General features: G+C 37.5%; 2 protein-coding genes across 2 annotated transcripts in view; one reads left to right on the top strand and one right to left on the bottom strand.

Annotated features, from left to right (window-relative positions):
• LOC127158820 (Fc receptor-like protein 5) overlaps positions 1-15,075 on the bottom strand; it is a 47,045-nt gene extending 31,970 nt beyond the window's left edge. Inside the window, 5 exon segments of the mRNA XM_051101813.1 lie at positions 66-353; positions 1,904-2,161; positions 6,675-6,959; positions 8,831-8,866; positions 15,009-15,075. Coding sequence (XP_050957770.1) covers positions 66-353; positions 1,904-2,161; positions 6,675-6,959; positions 8,831-8,866; positions 15,009-15,039 — 898 coding nt within the window. The 5' untranslated portion in view covers positions 15,040-15,075.
• LOC127158822 (histone H4) overlaps positions 1-17,926 on the top strand; it is a 98,605-nt gene that overhangs the window by 51,992 nt on the left and 28,687 nt on the right. The gene's annotated exons all lie outside the window — the stretch shown is intronic.

Below are 17,926 nucleotides of genomic sequence, written 5' to 3'. Positions count from 1 at the left end.
CTACCTTACACTGAGTTTTTTTTTTTTTTTTAGTGAGTTAATAATGACAATGATATTCAACTCACTCTTTACAGTAAGAGAAACAGCAGAGCTTGATTGTGATGATTTTGGTCTTTCATCTCTCTGTCCTTTACACCAGTACTGATCCTGATCAGACTTAGTAGCTCCTCTGATAGTGAGAGTGTCTCTGTTTACAGTGTAATGATCAGACGTCTGTAACATTACACTGTCTTTGCCTTTATACCACTCATATCTCCAGTTACTGTGAGACTCAATCACACACTTTAGATTTACTGTCTCTCCAGTGAATACAAGACTGTCTGGTTTCACAGTCAGTGTAGATGTGGGTAAATCTGTAAAGAAAGACAAAAATTAACTTAAACAGCTCATTCAGTGAATATAAATATGTTTTTAAACATTTCAAGTACTATTGGTTATGCCATATTTAACATTTGTTCTGTTTTGCTTTTTGTCCTGTCATTAGTTTTTAGAGTGTTTTTGAGGGAGCTCTGGCTCTGTCACAGACAAATATCTCTGACTCACCATAGAAAGCAGAATAAGCTCCTGGTGAAGAACAGCTGAAGACCTCCAACTACAACCTCATATGAGGAGACTATCTGAAGACTTCATGAACTCATTTAACATAATTATCTGTAAGCCACCTCATTCTCTCTGACTTTACACAAAACTGTAATAAATCAAAGCCCCCACAAAACATGCAACACACACAAGACGTGAGTTTGCTGTGTGGAGTGACAATCATATAACATCATATAAAATTAGTTGTCCTGTGCTGATACATTCACACAGGACAGGTTTACTTAAAGCCAGCATGAAATGAAAAATCACCTTAAGTTATATAACCAACTACAAGCTCACATTCAGATCTGCCTCTGTTTTGAGCGTAGTGTCCACATATCAGTGGACACATATTAGTGAGATGTGATAGACAGAACAAGTCTCTGCTACAGTTTTAGCCTACACAACACAGTTGCTGCTTTTGTTTGTTTCATTTAAATGTGGGTGTAAGTCCTGAGAGATTTAGAGAGATCTTTCCCCCAAAAATGAAAATTCTGTCAGCATTTACTTTTTTTAACCATCATCATGTGCTTAATCTTCAAAACACAAATTAAGACGTTTTTAATGAAACCTGGAAGGTTTCCATACCTCTCGTAGAAGATCCAAAAAGGTCACAAAGGCATTGGTATACAAATTTAGCAGTGGTTTCATCCAAGTCTTGTCAAGAAATACAATCACTTTACATGATAAACAGATTTATAGGCTTTTATTCACATATTCACATGATTTTTGGATCTTCTAAGTTTTGGTTTCCTGGACTTTCAATAGAGGAACAGAAACCTCTCAGGTTTCATTTAAAGTGTCTTAATTTTTGTTTCAAAGATTAACCAAAGTCTTCGGGGTTTCAAACCATACGAGTAAAATGAACCATGTGCAAAAGTAACTCCATTCAGGTTTCTAAAACTGATCACTGCACAGCATATGTCCTATGCACTTCTGCATCTGAACAGAAAAATGACCGAAGTGAATTGCTTCAGTCTTCTTATAAGAACAGATGTGGCTGATACAGATGAGTGTAAGAAAAGATTTGAGCTACAAAAATACACTGCTGTATTTAACAAACATGTGTTAAAGTGATAAATAGTGAAAGTAAAAACTTATAGTTGTTAGAAAAGATGTCTGTTTTGAATAAATGCTTCTATTCTCTGTCACGATTGCTGGACTCACAGCTGACTGGTCCAACATCTGTTCCAAACTCTTAACTAGAACATAATCTGACTGGGAGTGTGATAGCTAAATCAAACTAAGATGAAATTTACCTTGTTATGTGTTTGTTTTGAAATTATGCAAGGAAAAACACACTTACCTTTTACCTTTTACTGACCTTCTACTGTTATCCCAGCTGCATTACTGAACTCGCTGTAGTAGTAGCCTTGTTTTGCTACGCACCAGTAATATCCTCCATCAGAGACACTCACAGACTTGATTGTTTTAGTTGGACCACCCGTGGATTCAGGGTTTGAGTCTTTTCTCCAGTGAATTGTCCATCCAGTTAACTGTCCCACATCACAGCTCAGAGTAACGGTCTCCCCAGGGAACACTGAACTCTGAGGATTTACCGTCAGAATCACATGTGGTTTAACTGTAAGTGGACAGTGATACAGTGTTGAGTTCATATGTGTTATACATATTGAACATATAATAATCTTCTGACTTAATTTCTCTTAACCTTCTTTCTCTCTCTCTCTCTCTCTCTCTCTTTTTTTTGCTTTTAAGAAAAAGAAAAACATCAAATGTGAAATGTAACACTGGGAATTCTGGGAATGTCAATATACGGTTATTCTTCTTTTCATCTTTATTTTTTCTTCTACGGTTATTCTATATTTTGAGTTTATATAGGTCTAATTCTATAAATTAAAAAAATAATAAATAATAAAATAAAATGTATCTGTGATGTATAGGAATAAGGATGGCACTCTTGTGTGACAATTCAGATTTTAGTTAATGGTTTGTAAGTGTATCATTGTGTCATGAATTTAAGGGGCTCATTATTATTAACTACTTACTAAATTCAGCTCATGATTTATTATAAACGTACTATCAAATACACGTGTAGGCCTACTGTACAGCAGGGAAAGAGAATAACATGAAACAAATAATTACAACTATATTGAATTGCTCATATTTATTTGATAGTCAAAATATTTTTTATTCCTTCTTTTAGAAACTCTTTGAGTTAGTTAACCCCTAAATGTAGATTAATGCACTAACTATTAAATATGTACTAACATGTACAGTAGTTAAGGCTGCATTATTCATGCATGAATCCATATGATTCCAGTCATAGCTTAACTAATATCTCTATCTCTACCGGTTGAGCTAACTTTGATAGGAAATAAATCTATCGAACGGAAGAGATGAGAGAGCAATCATTCCATAGCTGTACTGCCACATCTCTTTGTTTGTTTGTTTTTATATATATATATATATATATATATAGCCGTTCAAAAGTTTGGAGTCAGTACATTTTTATTGTTTCACAGCATTGTTTCTTTTTTTTAAAGAAATTAATACTTTTATTCACCAAGGATGTATTAACTTAATAATTAAAAGTTTATTAAAAGTTAATAATAAATAATTTACACTGTTATAAAATATTTATATTTTGAATAAACACTGTACTTTTTAAAGTTGTTATTCATGAAAGAATCCTGAAAAAAATTACAGGTTCCAAAAAAATATTTGGCAGCACAACTGTTGATATTATCCAACATTGATCATTCTAATAATAAATCCACATATTAGAATGATTTCTGAAGGATCATGTGACACTTAAGACTGGAGTAACAGCTGATAAAAATTCAGCTTTTCATCACAAGAATAAATTCTATTTTAAAGTATGTTAAAATAAAAAACATTATTTTATATTGTAAAAACATTTTGAATTACTGTTTTTTTTTTTTCTATATTTTTAATCAAATAAATGCAGCCTTGATGAGCATAAGAGACTTCTTTAAAGACTATTACAAGTCTTACTGACCCCAGACTTTTGAACGGTAGTGTATATATATGCACACATATATAGCCATAGGGCCATATACAGGTGCATCTCAAAAAATTAGAATAGCATGAAAATGTTATTTCTTATTGTAAGAAAAAAAAAATGAAACTTTCATATATGTGACCCTGGACCACATGCTTATTTTGCACAAGTATATTTGTAGCAATAGCCAAAAATACACTGGATGGGTCAAATTTATATACATATATATTTTTTTCTTTTATTCAAAAAAATAATCAGGATATTTATGGGATTATTTTTGTGCCAATAAGAATGAACGTAACTTTATAAAACTGAACGTAACTTTCCAAGAAACAAAAATATGCCACTGCAAAAGAAGAAAAACACAATGAAAATGAAAAAATGAACTCAGTCGGACGAATTTAACATGCTCTTCAAATATGCTTCATTCTTTGTTAATGATTTTCAAAGAATCGTTTTCGCGAATCATGGCTTCTGAATGCGTTGCCACAGCTTTCGCTTACGCTTTGCAAATTTGCGTTTGCTGTTTTGGCACAAACCTCTCGTGGGGGCGGGCTTAACAACGATCTACTCTGATTGGCTAATGAGCTTTTGATGGACAGTTGCTCTCTGACCTGGAAGTACGGACGGTGACGTCAGTGGCGCACATATTGGAAAGTTGTTGCGGTGTGCAATACGTCGTGCTTTGTTTATATTAAGTATTAATGTTATTAGTATTTCACCTACGGTCGTCTCTTAGTTTCTAAAGATGAGCTCCCAGCAGAGACACGGAGCAGCATCATCTTCCACCTCAGCTTGTCCCTCAGGGCAGCTTGAAGTAAGTTCGTGTTGCTAAAGTAACGTTAATCAATAACATCGATAAAAGATTTATTCATGTACAGTGTGCAACAGTTCTGATATTTTCTATAAACAAAGCACGACGTATTGCACCACTGACGTCACCGTCCGTGCTTCCAGGTCAGAGAGCAACTGTCCATCAAAAGCTCATTAGCCAGTTAGAGTAGATCGCTGTTAAGCCCGCCCCCACGAGAGGTTTGTGCCAAAAAAGCAAACGAAAATTTGCGAAGCGTAAGCGAAAGCTGTGGCAACACATTCAGAATCCATGATTCGCGAAAACGATTCTTTGAAAATCATTAACAAAGAATGAAGCATATTTGAAGAGCATGTTAAATTCGTGCGACTGAGTTCATTTTTTCATTTTCATTGTGTTTTTCTTCTTTTGCAGTGGCATATTTTTGATCGTTTCTTGGAAAGTTACGTTCAGTTTTATAAAGTTACGTTCATTCTTATTGGCACAAAAATAATCCCATAGATATTAAGTAAAGATCATGTTCCGTGTAGATAAATTGTGTCACAAATCTGGTCGGTGACCTGCGGTCCGCTCACCACCAGATGTCGCTCTTGTTCCATTATCACACTCAGACTGTTGCACTACACCCCAGACTGCATCTCCCACTATCCACCACGCTGATTGCGCCATACATCTGTGGCCAATCAGCAACCCTATAAAAGCCCCGGACTTTCTCTCGTTAAGCTCCGTGTATTGTGGAGTGTAATTGTGGAGATAATCAGTCGCGTTTAGCGCTCTCCTGGTGCTAGCACTGTTTCCTAGTTTCCTGAGTTTCCGAGTTTCCTGAGTTCCTGGTTTTCCTGTGTTTAGTAATCTCGCCTGGCTATCTCGTTTCGTCTGTCTCGCTGCCTGCCTGTCTGGACTCTAGCTAGTTGTAAGGATTATTCTTCTGTTTCACGTTATGGATTATGTTCGCCATTGATCGACCCACGCCTGTACCACGGACTTTTCTCGTGCCTCCCTCCGTTATACCTGTTTGTTATTGTTCTGACCCTCCCTGTCTGACCATGTCTTTGCCTCGTCCCACTAATAAAAGCGTGCATATGGATCCCCTTGCCTCTCGTCTCCCTCTCCACGTTACACTTTGTAAATGTCCTACTGTAAATATATCAAAACGTAGTTTTTGATTAGTAATATGCATTGCTATGAACTTTATTTGGACAACTTTAAAGGCAATTTTCTCAAAATTTGGATTTTTTTGCACCCTCAGATTCCACATTTTCAAATAGTTGTATTTCAGCCAAATATTGTCATATCCTAAATATCCATACATCAACATAAAGCTTATTTATTCAGTTTTAAGATGATGTACAAACCTCAGTTTTTGAAACATTTACACTTATGACTGGTTTTGTGGTCCAGGGTCACATATTATAGTTTCATTAAATTTAAAGTAAAACATTTCAAATTTTTTTTTTTTTTTTTTTTTCCATTAACACCCTCCACAAAGATCAGAAGTCACAGAAGGTCATTGCTGAAAGAGGTGGCTGTTCACAGAGTGCTGTATCAAAGCAGATTAAATGCAAAGTTGACTGGAAGGAAGAAATTGGGTAAGAAAAGGTGCACAAGCAACAGGGATGACCTCAAGCTTGAGAAAACTGTCAAGCAAAGCTGATTCAAACACTTGGGAGAGCTTCACAAGGAGTGGAATAAAGGCAGAGTTAGCACATCAAGAGTCACCACGCTCCGAAGTCTTCGGGAAAAGGACTACCAAGCCACTTCTGAAACATAAACAACATCAGAAGCATCTTACCTGGACTACAGAGAAAAAGAACTGGACTGTTGCTCAGTGGTCCACAGTCCTCTTTTCAGACAAAAGTAATTTTGCATTTCATGTTGAAATCATGGACCCTGATAGTTATAAAATGTATCCAAGATACTAATAAAGTCAAAGGAATTTTTATTATTGCAAAATAACTCATGAAAGAACTCTCTGAACTTCAAGCAAGATTTACCATGTACTGACATCTCAACCATACGGTAGAGGTCTGTATAAAACATAAATAAAAAAAAAAATAAAAAAAAAGTGCTTGAGGCTACTTATTAGATGTCTATTAATAAGAAATGTAAGTTAAATATTTTTTTTCATTAGCTCCTTTTAGGGGTGGAAGTTAAAGAGTTAAGAAGCTCTGGATTGATTCATGATAGCTCATGTCTTCACTAATCATGAGTATTAATTCAGGCATTAGTACATTATTTATGTACCTTTATTGTAAGGTGTTGCCTAGAGTGAGTTCAGGAGGACAATGATGTTCAACTTACCGTTCACACTGAGATGAACTTCACAGCTTTCTTGTGATGATGCTGGTCTTCCATCTCTCTGTCCTCTACACCAGTACTGACCCTGATCAGACTCAATAACTCCTCCAATAGTGAGAGTGTCTCTGCATATAGTGTAATGATCAGACGGTTTTAACTCTGTACAGCCTTTATACCACTCATATCTCCAGTCACCGTAATCAGGTTCAATCACACACTTCAGATTGACTGTCTCCCCAATGAATACAAAACTGTCTGGTGTCACAGTCAGTGTAGATGTGGGTAAATCTGTGAACAGAAGAAATCATAAACTAGAAGACTGAATATATGACTTAAGAGTTGATAGTAATACAGTTATGAGTCAAATTTGCTACATTATGATAAAAGCTGAAATAAAATGTTTTCATTAATTTATTTATTTGGTCATTTCAATTGGATTTTGAAATGAGAAAGTTATTAAAACATTATTGAACAGTTCCTGTCCTGGCCAGCAGGTGGGTCTGTTTTCAGTCAGAAGTTTCAATAAAGCATTTACATTTGCAAATGTACATTCAGTCATTTTAGCAGAAATTTTATCTAAAGTGACTTACAAATAACAGAAGCAAACAAACCAACAAAAGGGCAACTTATGTAAGTCCCTGACTTCTACCGTACCTGTAGCAATTATTTTAAATAAATAAAACAAAATCAAGTGAGATTTAGAATGATAGTGTTAGAGGGCAATTTTAAAAATAATAATTGTAAAAGAAAACAAGTAAATAGAATAGAAAAAAAAAAAGAAAAAAAAAAACCCTTATGCACTGTTTATTTACGGCAGGGGTTCTCAAACTTTGTTACTGATTGATTGATTGATTGATTGATTTTATATATATATATATATATATATATATATATATATATATATATATATATATTAGGGCTGTCAAACGATTAATCACATACAAAATAAAAGTTTGAGTTTGCCTAATTTATGTGTGTGTACTGTGTGTAATTATTATGTATATATAAATACACACAAATTAATGTATGTATTTAAGAGAAATATGTTTTTATGTACAAAATATTTTTATTTATAGATAATATAAATTATATAAAAATTATAATAAATGCATATACTTGTAAATATTTCTTAAATATATACATGAATGTGTTTGTATTTATATATTCATAATAATTACACACAGTACACAAACACAAATTAGGCAAACTCAAACTTTTATTTTGTATGCGATTAATCGTGATTAATCATTTGACAGCCCTAATATATATATATATATATATATATATATATATATATTTTTTTTTTTTTTTTTTTTTTTTTTTTTTTTTTTTTTGATCAATCAATTTATTTATATTTTAATCTCTACAGCTGTGCCATTTTGGTGTGCTTTATTTCTGTATTTAATTTTACATAAATAGAATTTTAAAATGTTTTTTTTTTTTTTTTTTTTTTTTATAAAATAACCTGTAAATTATTTTTATTCATGAAGAGGACATGGACAATGTGTCATGGTTATGTGGTTGCTGCTATAGAATTAAATAAAATGATACCTTAACTACAGCCACTAGATGGCTGCAATGATCACTCAATGGCTCATTTAGATTTCTGTTGAGACATTATAAAATAATGATTACAACAATTACAAAAAAAAAAAAAAAAGTATTTATCAAAGTTGAACTTTTGTGGACTAAAGTAACATTTTTGCAATTATGCTACAATATTACAGTAAAACTTGGAGCTTACTGTTAAGTGCTTGTGTGTGCACATGTTTATGTGGTTTATGAGGACACACATTTGTATAATGATATGGGTGTGACATAGGTATTACAAACTGAATGTGGTTTATGAGGACACTTTCTGTGCCCCACATACTAAGTGGTGTGTTTTTTTTTGTTTGTTTTTTTTGTTTTTGTTTTTTTTTTTCTTTGTTTTTTTTAATCTACAAATGCAGAAAATTTCTGTGAGGGCAAGGTTTAGGTGTAGGGTTGATAGGACGATAGAAAATGCAGTTTGTACAGTATATGGAGAGTCCCCATAAAAAAAATAAAAAAAAAAAAGAAAAAGAAAAAAACAACGTAACCAACCTAATGTGATCCACGCACAAAAATACACTACAACACAATTTACATTTGTTTAGTACTACAGTACTGCACAGTACCTTGAGTAAGTCCAGAGTGGATGAAGGACATCAGCACTAAAAGCAGAAGAAACACAGATATGAAGCATTTTTGTTCATTCAACCCAATGCAAATAATGCTGAAACATGTCTAGAGTTTCAACTGAAAGTGTTTTTTCTGTGTTTTGAAGCTCATCCATTAGAACTGATGGTGGAGACTTTCCATCATTTAACATTGACATACACAATGGTGCCCAGGATACGTTTTTCACACCATTGATTCTTCAGTGGAACAAAACACTACAGACCAAACCACATTAGCAAAGACTCACTTCCTGTTTGCTGGTGCCACCATCAACTTAACTGTGGCATCATAGTGGCCATGAAAAGAATTTGAATTTGACTTTAGAGTGTTTTCACATTAATTATATCATAAATGAACCAAATCCATTTCAGCTGAAGTGAACCAGAAAGCTGTGACTTCAGTGCTCGAAAGAGGCGTATACGTGTATCTTTACAGAAGCATTGCGGAGAGCCGCTTCATAAATGTGTGGCACTGCTGGTATGAACATAACATCAGCTTCGGAGCCATTACGCGCCGCAAATGCATGCAGTCTAAGCATTAATGGCAGGGAAAGCCTCTTATACTTGAGAGCGACTACGTATTAAGTGTTAAATTAATATTCCTTTTTTCGAATTGCCTGAAAACCACCTCATGGGAGCATAAAAAATTTGCGACATATGGGAGTTTTTGCGAAATTGACGCGTTTCCATTAGGAGTATTTTCAAATAGCAATTTTAATTCATTTAGCAATTTTAATCTTGAAGTGTAATGGAAACACAGCTAGTGTGTGTGTGTTTTTCTCCCCATGTGCTCTCTGTGACCTAGTTTTTCCCTTGGTTGATTGTCTCATTTGATTCACCTGTGTCTCGCCAACTACCCTTGTTTAGTCTTGTATAGAGGGTATGCATTGACGCCACTTTCCCGCCGGGACATGCCCCCTCAGCCAGACTGAGTGGCAAAAGAGCCTTCAGCGTGAATGGATTTAATAGGGAAGATGCGAAAACTCAAGTAAAACTAACGATAATCAATTTAAAGGTTGCTCATCTTGATATAATGTTCCTAACAACTTAACAAATATCCAGTGGTCAATGGATACTGATGCAGCCAGGAATCATGTTATCTAACACTTATATGTGTCTGATTTTGACATTGGGGAAAATAAATAAAACAAATTTGCCTGTGATCTCATTTTGTAAATACAAAATAGGTTGGTCTTAACCCTGGTGATCACTTATATCAATGTTATATACAGTAATCAGCATTTGAAGTGGATCAAAAAAGTTCAAAGTTATCCTAAAAGAACGGATATTGTTTTTGTTTTAGAACAACTTTGATGAAAGGTTTTGATCCACTTCAAATGTTTACTACTGTATATCATCATATCATCCAGCTGAAAAACGTATATAGTATTTGTCGGTGTTTATTTAAAAACATTCAGATATGCAGAATTTAAGATGGTAAATATTTAGTTGGTGAGTTGTCAATATGATATACTATAATACAATATACAGGATATGATAACTGCAAATCCGTGTTTTTCATTGCCCGGAGACCATCTGTTTCTTTGAATTGCAACGATTAATTTGCTTCTCTTTTCAGTAGCTTTTAGCAGTCTGTAAAAATATACAAGTCAAGTCAAGTCAAGCTTTATTGTCATTCCGCTACATGTGTGGACATACAGTGGAACGAAATGTCGTGTCTCGCAGGACCACAGAACTACATAAATAAACATAAATATGAACATACATACACTAGATGTAGAAACCATTTTTTAAACCTATACATGTAACTATACATATACTATCAATAATTGATTATACATACACATAACCTAAGACAGACTATACAAGTAGTTTACATAATAACGGTGCATGATAATGTGGTTCCCGTACCAGACAGTGATGCAGCTGGTCAGCACACTCTCAATGGTTCCCCTGTAGAATGTGGTGAGGATGGGTGGAGGGAGACTTGCCCTTTTCAGCCGGCGGAGTAAGTGTCGGCGCTGTTGTGCCTTCTTGGAGAATGACATGGTGTTAGTAGTCCAGGTGAGATCCTCTGTGATGTGCACCCCCAGGAATTTAGTGCTGCTGACTCTCTCCACAGCCGAGCTGTCGATGGTCAGTGTGTAGTGGTCAACAGAGTTCCTCCTGAAGTCCATCACAACCTCCTTTGTCTTACTCAAATTGAGGGACAGGTTGTTTGCACCACACCATTCAACCAGTTTTGCCACTTCCTCTCTGTAGGGTGTTTCATCGTTGTTGCTGATGAGCCCTACCACCGTTGTGTCATCAGCAAACTTAATGATGTGGTTGGAGCTGAACTTGGCAGTGCAGTCGTGGGTCAGCAGCGTGAAGAGCAGCGGGCTGAGCACACAGCCCTGTGGGGCACCTGTGCTCAGTGTGGTAGTGCTCGAGGTGTTGTGGGCGACGCGGACTGACTGAGGTCTTCCAGTTAAAAAGTCCAAGATCCAATTGCAAAGGAAGGTGTTGAGGCCCAGAAGGTTTAGTTTGTTGATGAGCTGTTGTGGGATTATTGTGTTGAATGCTGAGCTGAAGTCAATGAACAGCATTCTAACATAAGAGTCTTTGTTTTCTAAGTGAGTAAGAGCCAGGTGGAGGGTGAAGGAAACGGCATCGTCCGTGGAGCGGTTTGGACGGTATGCAAACTGGAGCGGATCGATTGTGTTGGGGAGGCTGGTTTTGATATTGTGCATAACTAACCTCCCAAAGCACTTCATCATGATTGGAGTCAGTGCTATGGGACGGTAGTCATTTAGACACAGGGGACTTTCTTTGGTACTGGAATAATGGAGTTGAATTTGAGACACGTGGGGACGACTGCCTGGCTCAGCGAGGTGTTGAAGATATCTGTTAGGACATCCACCAGCTGTGCAGCACAGTCTCTCAGTACACGGCCAGGTATGTTGTCAGGATCCGCATCATTGCGTGGGTTAACCCTGGATAGAGTCTTCTTTACGTTGGCTGGAGAGGGTGTGGGTAGTTTTTGTGCAGGTGTGTCATTCTGCATTTCAAACTCATTGAGTGCGTCTGGGAGGGATGTGTCATCATCGCAGGCCTATAGCAGGGGCTTGTAATCAGTGATGGTCTGAATGGCTTGCCACAGACTCTGTGTGTCTTTGCTGTCAGTAAAGCGATTTTTTTTTTTTTTTTTGCATAAAAGCGTTTTGCTTGCTTGATGCCACGGGACAGATTGGTTCTTGCTGTTTTTAGGGCTGCTTTGTCTCCTGATCTGAATGCATCATCTCTGGTCTTTAGCAGCCCCCGAACCTCTGCTGTCATCCACAGTTTCTGGTTTGCACGTGTGGTGATGGTCTTGGTGACTGTCATATCATCAATGCACTTTTTGATGTAAGCAGTCACAGTTTCAGTATATTCATGCAGGTTGTTGTGTGGTTGTTGTAGGTGGCCGCCTCTCTGAACATGTTCCAGTCTGTGCACTGAAAGCAGTCCTGTAGTGTTGAGGTGGCATCATATGGCCATACTGTGATCTGTTTTGGAACCTGTTTGGCAAGTTTGAGAAGTGGTCTGTATGCTGGGATTAGCATAACAGAGATGTGGTCTGAGTATCCGAGGTGGGGGCGGGGTTCAGCTTTGTACGCATTTTTTTTTTCTGTTGTGTAAACCAAGTCCAGAGTGTTGTTTCCCCTTGTTGCAAAGTTCACATGTTGGTAGAACTTTGGCAAAACTGACTTTAAGTTTGCGGGGTTGAAATCGCCGGCAATGATGAAAAAGTCGTCAGGGTTTTTTGTCTGTTGTTCGCTGATGGCACTGTACAGCTCGCGAAGCACGTCCTTAGTGTTTGTACATGGCGGAATGTAAACCACAACAATAACAATGGGCGTGAACTCCCGCGGCAGATAGAACTTCACAAGCATAAACTCCACCAGCGATGATCAGTGTTTTGTCACTAGCACAGCATTGTTACACCATCCCTTGTTGATATAAACACACAGTCCTCCCCCGCGAGTCTTACAGTGCTGTATCTCTGTCTGCTCGGTAGCAGGTTAGCCTGTGCATTCCCGAGTTGGGAATGTTGTCGTTTAGCCATGTTTCAGTAAAAACAAAAACATAACAATCCCTTGCCTCATGCAGTGTAGAGCGACTGAGTTGAAATGACTCCAGTTTATTTTCCAGTGAGTGAACATTAGAGAGCATGAGTGTTGGAAGAGCTGGTCTGGTGGGGTTAGCCCTTAGCCTAGCTCACATGCCTTCGCGCTTGCCGCGCTTCTGTCCCCTCTCATACCACCGGCGCTGCCGCTTTGTGTGGCTAGCATCAGTAGATGAGGCCGTGGTCTCAGAGGTCGGCTTTAGCAGTAAGCAAAGGCCATGGAGCTTCTAAGTTGTCGCCGGTGCGAGATGTATGCATTGCCGATTTCCAAAAGGCTTTGGCGATCATAGATGTATTTTGGAGTGATTTCCTTATGAAATAGTGGTAAACTGACACTATTTTGAGACAAACAGACAACATTAAAAGACATAAAAAGCACCGTTTTTGGGACCCGGAGCAGCCGCTGCGCCTGACTGCGCTGCCACCTTGGATCAAAAAAAAAAAAAACCTCAGGTTTCTTGTCAAATCTATTTGTACCCACTGAGCAAAAGTACGTCCAAACGACGTCATTTCAGCGTCTTTGTCGGAATATAGACATGATCTGCACGTCGGGTGGACGTCTCATGTTTGTTGGGTACAGTGAATCGCAAAGCTCGTTCTGGTTTTAGAGATGTTTTGTGTGTTCTGTCGCTGCATTCACGTTGAAACCAATGCTGCCACTCGCCCTGCGTCCCAATGTTCATACTATCCAATCTAAATAGTATGTGAGATTACAATAAGTGTGTCCCAAAACATAGTATGCTGAAAAGAGTATGCCAAAAGTCCCTGGATGGTCTACTATTTCAGGTTGATTTTTGAAGTGCGGATCCGTGCACACTCTAATAGCTAATACTGCCCTCAATTCAAGGATTCAGTCCAGAACTACAAACACGAATAAAACACGTTGAAAAAAACTACAAACATGGCGGATGTGCGTGACCGGCGGTTACGTAGAGATGTTTAGAAAAAAAGGGTTTGAGTTACTAATAAACAACATTTAACCTGGTTAAAAATATGTATTTAATGCTATCTGTGTTATATTTCATCTGCAACAGCAATGTGAAGTTTTATAAACATCCGTTTGGTTGTAACTTTATTTGTTTGATTGTAACTTTTAAATGCATCTTTATGCAGAAAATATTAGCTGTTTTCATCATTAAAGACACGCAACTGGCAGATCAACCTGCTACTTCTTTTCTCTCCAATACGGTAGGAAGTTAAAAGAAATTAAATGTGAAGGATGTTAACTGTGACAAGATGATTTACAGGCCAGTTTACTGTGACATGGGAAAGACGCAGTTGTGTGATGTGATAGTATGTCCCAAAGCTTGCCTACTCTTCTACTACACACTCAAAAGGGTATACATTTTCTTCACCAAAAGAGTACATCCTTTAAGGACGTAGTATAAGTAGACACATTGGGATGCAGCATCAGTCTTTTTACCACAATGTGGGCGGAGCCGCAGCCACTCCAGCTGACAGTGATGTCACATGCATACCCTCTATTTAAAGTCTTGTCTGCCCCTTGATTACTTTGTCTGGTATTACACATCTTCACATCTATGACTTGTGCTACATGTGTGTTTCTGCCTGCCCTGTGTTATTAAAGACTCCTTGCTCCTCGCAGTAGGTAACCCTGACAGTATGCTGTTCAAAATGAAGACCAAAGACACTCAAACTCTCCGAGTCTACGACCTACATAGAGACTATTTAAAGATACAATGTCATACAACACCAAACCTATATTAACACAAATACGTCTGATTTAACTGAACTACTTGAAATTGGAAGAATGAGTGTCACAACAAAACCAAGCAAAAGCACATGTCCACGGGGGCCTCCATCTTTCAAACACAGCACAGATAAATGTATGTTATCTGATACACACGTAACATATCATCACATTGAATCTGAACAATAAATAATCAATAAACAGCAAGTTTCATAGACCCACCTACACAGCGCACAATCTTTAATCTTCAGCTGAATACTGTTTTAAAAACAGAATAACAAAACAGAAGATAATGTAGAATATAATAAAATACTCACAGAGTATGACAGGCAGTGCACTGGACCCCATACTGACACATTAATAGACTGTTTTAACAGTGCTGTGTGCATTAAATCAGACACTTCCTGAAATGAGGGAGGAGACAAAACTCTACACAGAAATACATGAAGAAACAGAAAGAAAAAGAGATCCATAAGATATTTAGCTGCTCCTTAATTGCATGCAAGTTGTTAAAGCTGTTTTGTCTATTTGAAAAGACTTATTCAAAGTTTGGAAGTTATGGACAGAACAGTGAATATGAAGTAAAATCCTATGAGATGAATCCTAATGTAGGCCTGTTAAGGTCCACTCTTATTTGAGTTATTCTGGCAACTAATCACTCTTATTTGAATAATTATGGCAACTAAACTGCTTTTACACAGCGATTGAAAAAACAAGTAAAATCCATTTTATTAAATTTTAGCATTATCTGACTATATATTTCGTTTTAGATGCTTGATGATTGGGTGATTAGATGATAACAGTGTGATTGTTGCAATAAGAAGTAAACAAAGAGATCAATTTTGCGATGTTTCACTTCTCTTTTGGTATGTTCACACTATCAGAGACAAAATATGAACAACACATGAAATTATTTAAAGTAAGTGACGTTCTGTTACACGCAATTGACGCATACAGTTTATAAAATGATTTTGATTCACCACAACAATGTTGTTGTCACCACAACAACATTTAAAATGTTTATTTCATCTCCAAAGCGAGTAGTTATAACAGAGGTTATTTTAAAAAATGAGAAGTGGTCTGAGAAGTGAAGGTCTACAGCAGAATGCTTTATTGCCGTTTGACGCTGCAGTCATCCAGTCTAAGTAAAGCAGTAAAACATTTTAGTTTTTTATAGATTTTAGAGAGCAGTCCTTACAAGTCAAGACAAAAAGTATGTAATGGATGTAAACAGTTATTAGGAGCCTGTGCAATTTTACAAGCCCTAATCCAAACAGCATAATTGTACCAGGCAGAAGTCCACACCATAAATAGTTTATGACACTAAAGATGCAGAATACGAATAACTATCTTCCCCATTCTGGTAAACCTAAAAAGCAGAAACAGAACAGAAGCCAAACCACGACCATCAGCTCAACTCTTTTATTAGGCCTCTTAACACTTCTGTCATTTTCTCACTATAAGCAGCTTCTAAAGTTCTCAATACACAAATAACAACGTGTCTTCAGCAATGAGCTGAAAGTTGTCGGTGCAATGTGTAAATGTGAACATTTTGTACTCATGGCCTAATAAAAATGAGGCCCACTATATAGAAACAACTCACAAATTGCTGTGACTTTCATTACATCTACAACCAAACCACACCACTGAGAGAATCATCTGCAGAACTCACTTTGACTGTGAATATTGATGCTACATGATATGGCTACCATTTTTATGGTTATCAAATCTCTGCAAATTTAAACAAATGTTAATAACTGAGACTTACTGTAACAGTGTGAGTGAGACGAGAGGCGAGGGGATCCATCTGCAAACTTTTATTTAAGGGACGAGACAAAGACATGGTCAAGGCAGGCAGGGTAAGGCAACGGCATACAGGTGTGCAGGAGCAAGACAAAGAATAGTCCATAAAGCAGGCGTGGGTCGATCAGCGACGAACGTTATCTGAGGGCTAGGCAAAACAGTAATCCGAAAAGACAGGCGAGGGGTTTCAAAAGGCAGGCAGCGAGACTGACAAAATGAAATAACTAGGCTAGATAACAAGGCAGGGGAAAACAAGGCAAAACAAAAGGAAACTAGACACAGGATAACACGGAGAACGCTTTGTATGAATTCTAGAAACAATTCAATACTCGGCAACTAGCGAACAGAAGTCCGGGGCTTAAATAGGGTCTCTGATTGGACGCAGGTGATAAGAACAATGGCTGATGGGGAATGTAGTCCAGGGTGTGGTGAAACAGTCAATGTAATATGAATGTGAGAGAGCGACATCTGGTGGTGAGCAGACTGAAGGTCACCGGCCAGATTTGTAATACTCACAATGATTACATATGTATAAATATGCAAGCGTATATAGTGTTATTAAAGACAAAAGTGGGTAAACAATGATTTAAAAAAAAAAAGTTACAAAGGAAATGCAATTACATCATCTTGTTGGTGGCAACAAAAAAAAGAGAGAGATAGAGAGAGAGATCATTTTGATCTGAGTTATAAACCCCACTCGTCGGTAGAACACATTCACTTCTACGTCTTAAGCTTTACGTCCTGAGCTGCATACCCGAGTTTGGCTTGTCACCCAGGGGGCTACTGCAGGCTCTGTATAGATTCCATCAGGAACCATTCTACAGAATATAGGTAGCAACCCCCTGCTCAAGGATGCACAAGTAGAGTGGGGCCCAAGGTGACCGGGGACAACCAACTCAGAGAATGGGCACAAGATAACCCATATATAGAAAGTGCACAGGAACTAGCTTGCACAGGAACTTGGGGATTTAGCCTAGCAGATGCTCACAGGGTATCGGGAGCATACATTCATCATGGGGTGGGACCCAAGGTGGCCGGGGTCTGAACCAACTCAAGAAGGGTACGGGCCGAAGCGTGTGAATCCCTACCATGTAGGATCTTAGAATGGATGCAAAACATAGGTGGCATTCTATACCACAGTGTGGATTTAAGAAAAGTGCCCATCTCTAGCGCTTGTGGTAGTATTTTAAGGTTTATGACACTAAAGATGCAGAATAAGAATAACTATCTTCCCCATTCTGGGTAAACCCAAAAAGCAGAAACAGAACAGAAGCCAAACCACGACCATCAGCTCAACTCTTTTATTAGACCCCTTAACACCCACAGTGTGGATTTAAGAAAAGTGCCCAAAGGATTGTCTAATAAGAAATACAGCTTATTAGAAAAGGTGTGCTAGCAGATGACCCTCACAATGAGGGGAGCACTGCTAGGC

The sequence above is a fragment of the Labeo rohita genome, unplaced genomic scaffold (genome assembly GCF_022985175.1).
Source record: "Labeo rohita strain BAU-BD-2019 unplaced genomic scaffold, IGBB_LRoh.1.0 scaffold_172, whole genome shotgun sequence".
Taxonomy (NCBI): Eukaryota; Metazoa; Chordata; class Actinopteri; order Cypriniformes; family Cyprinidae; genus Labeo; species Labeo rohita.
Note: the sequence above shows the minus strand (reverse complement) of the source record. Positions and strands in the feature narration are given on the sequence as shown.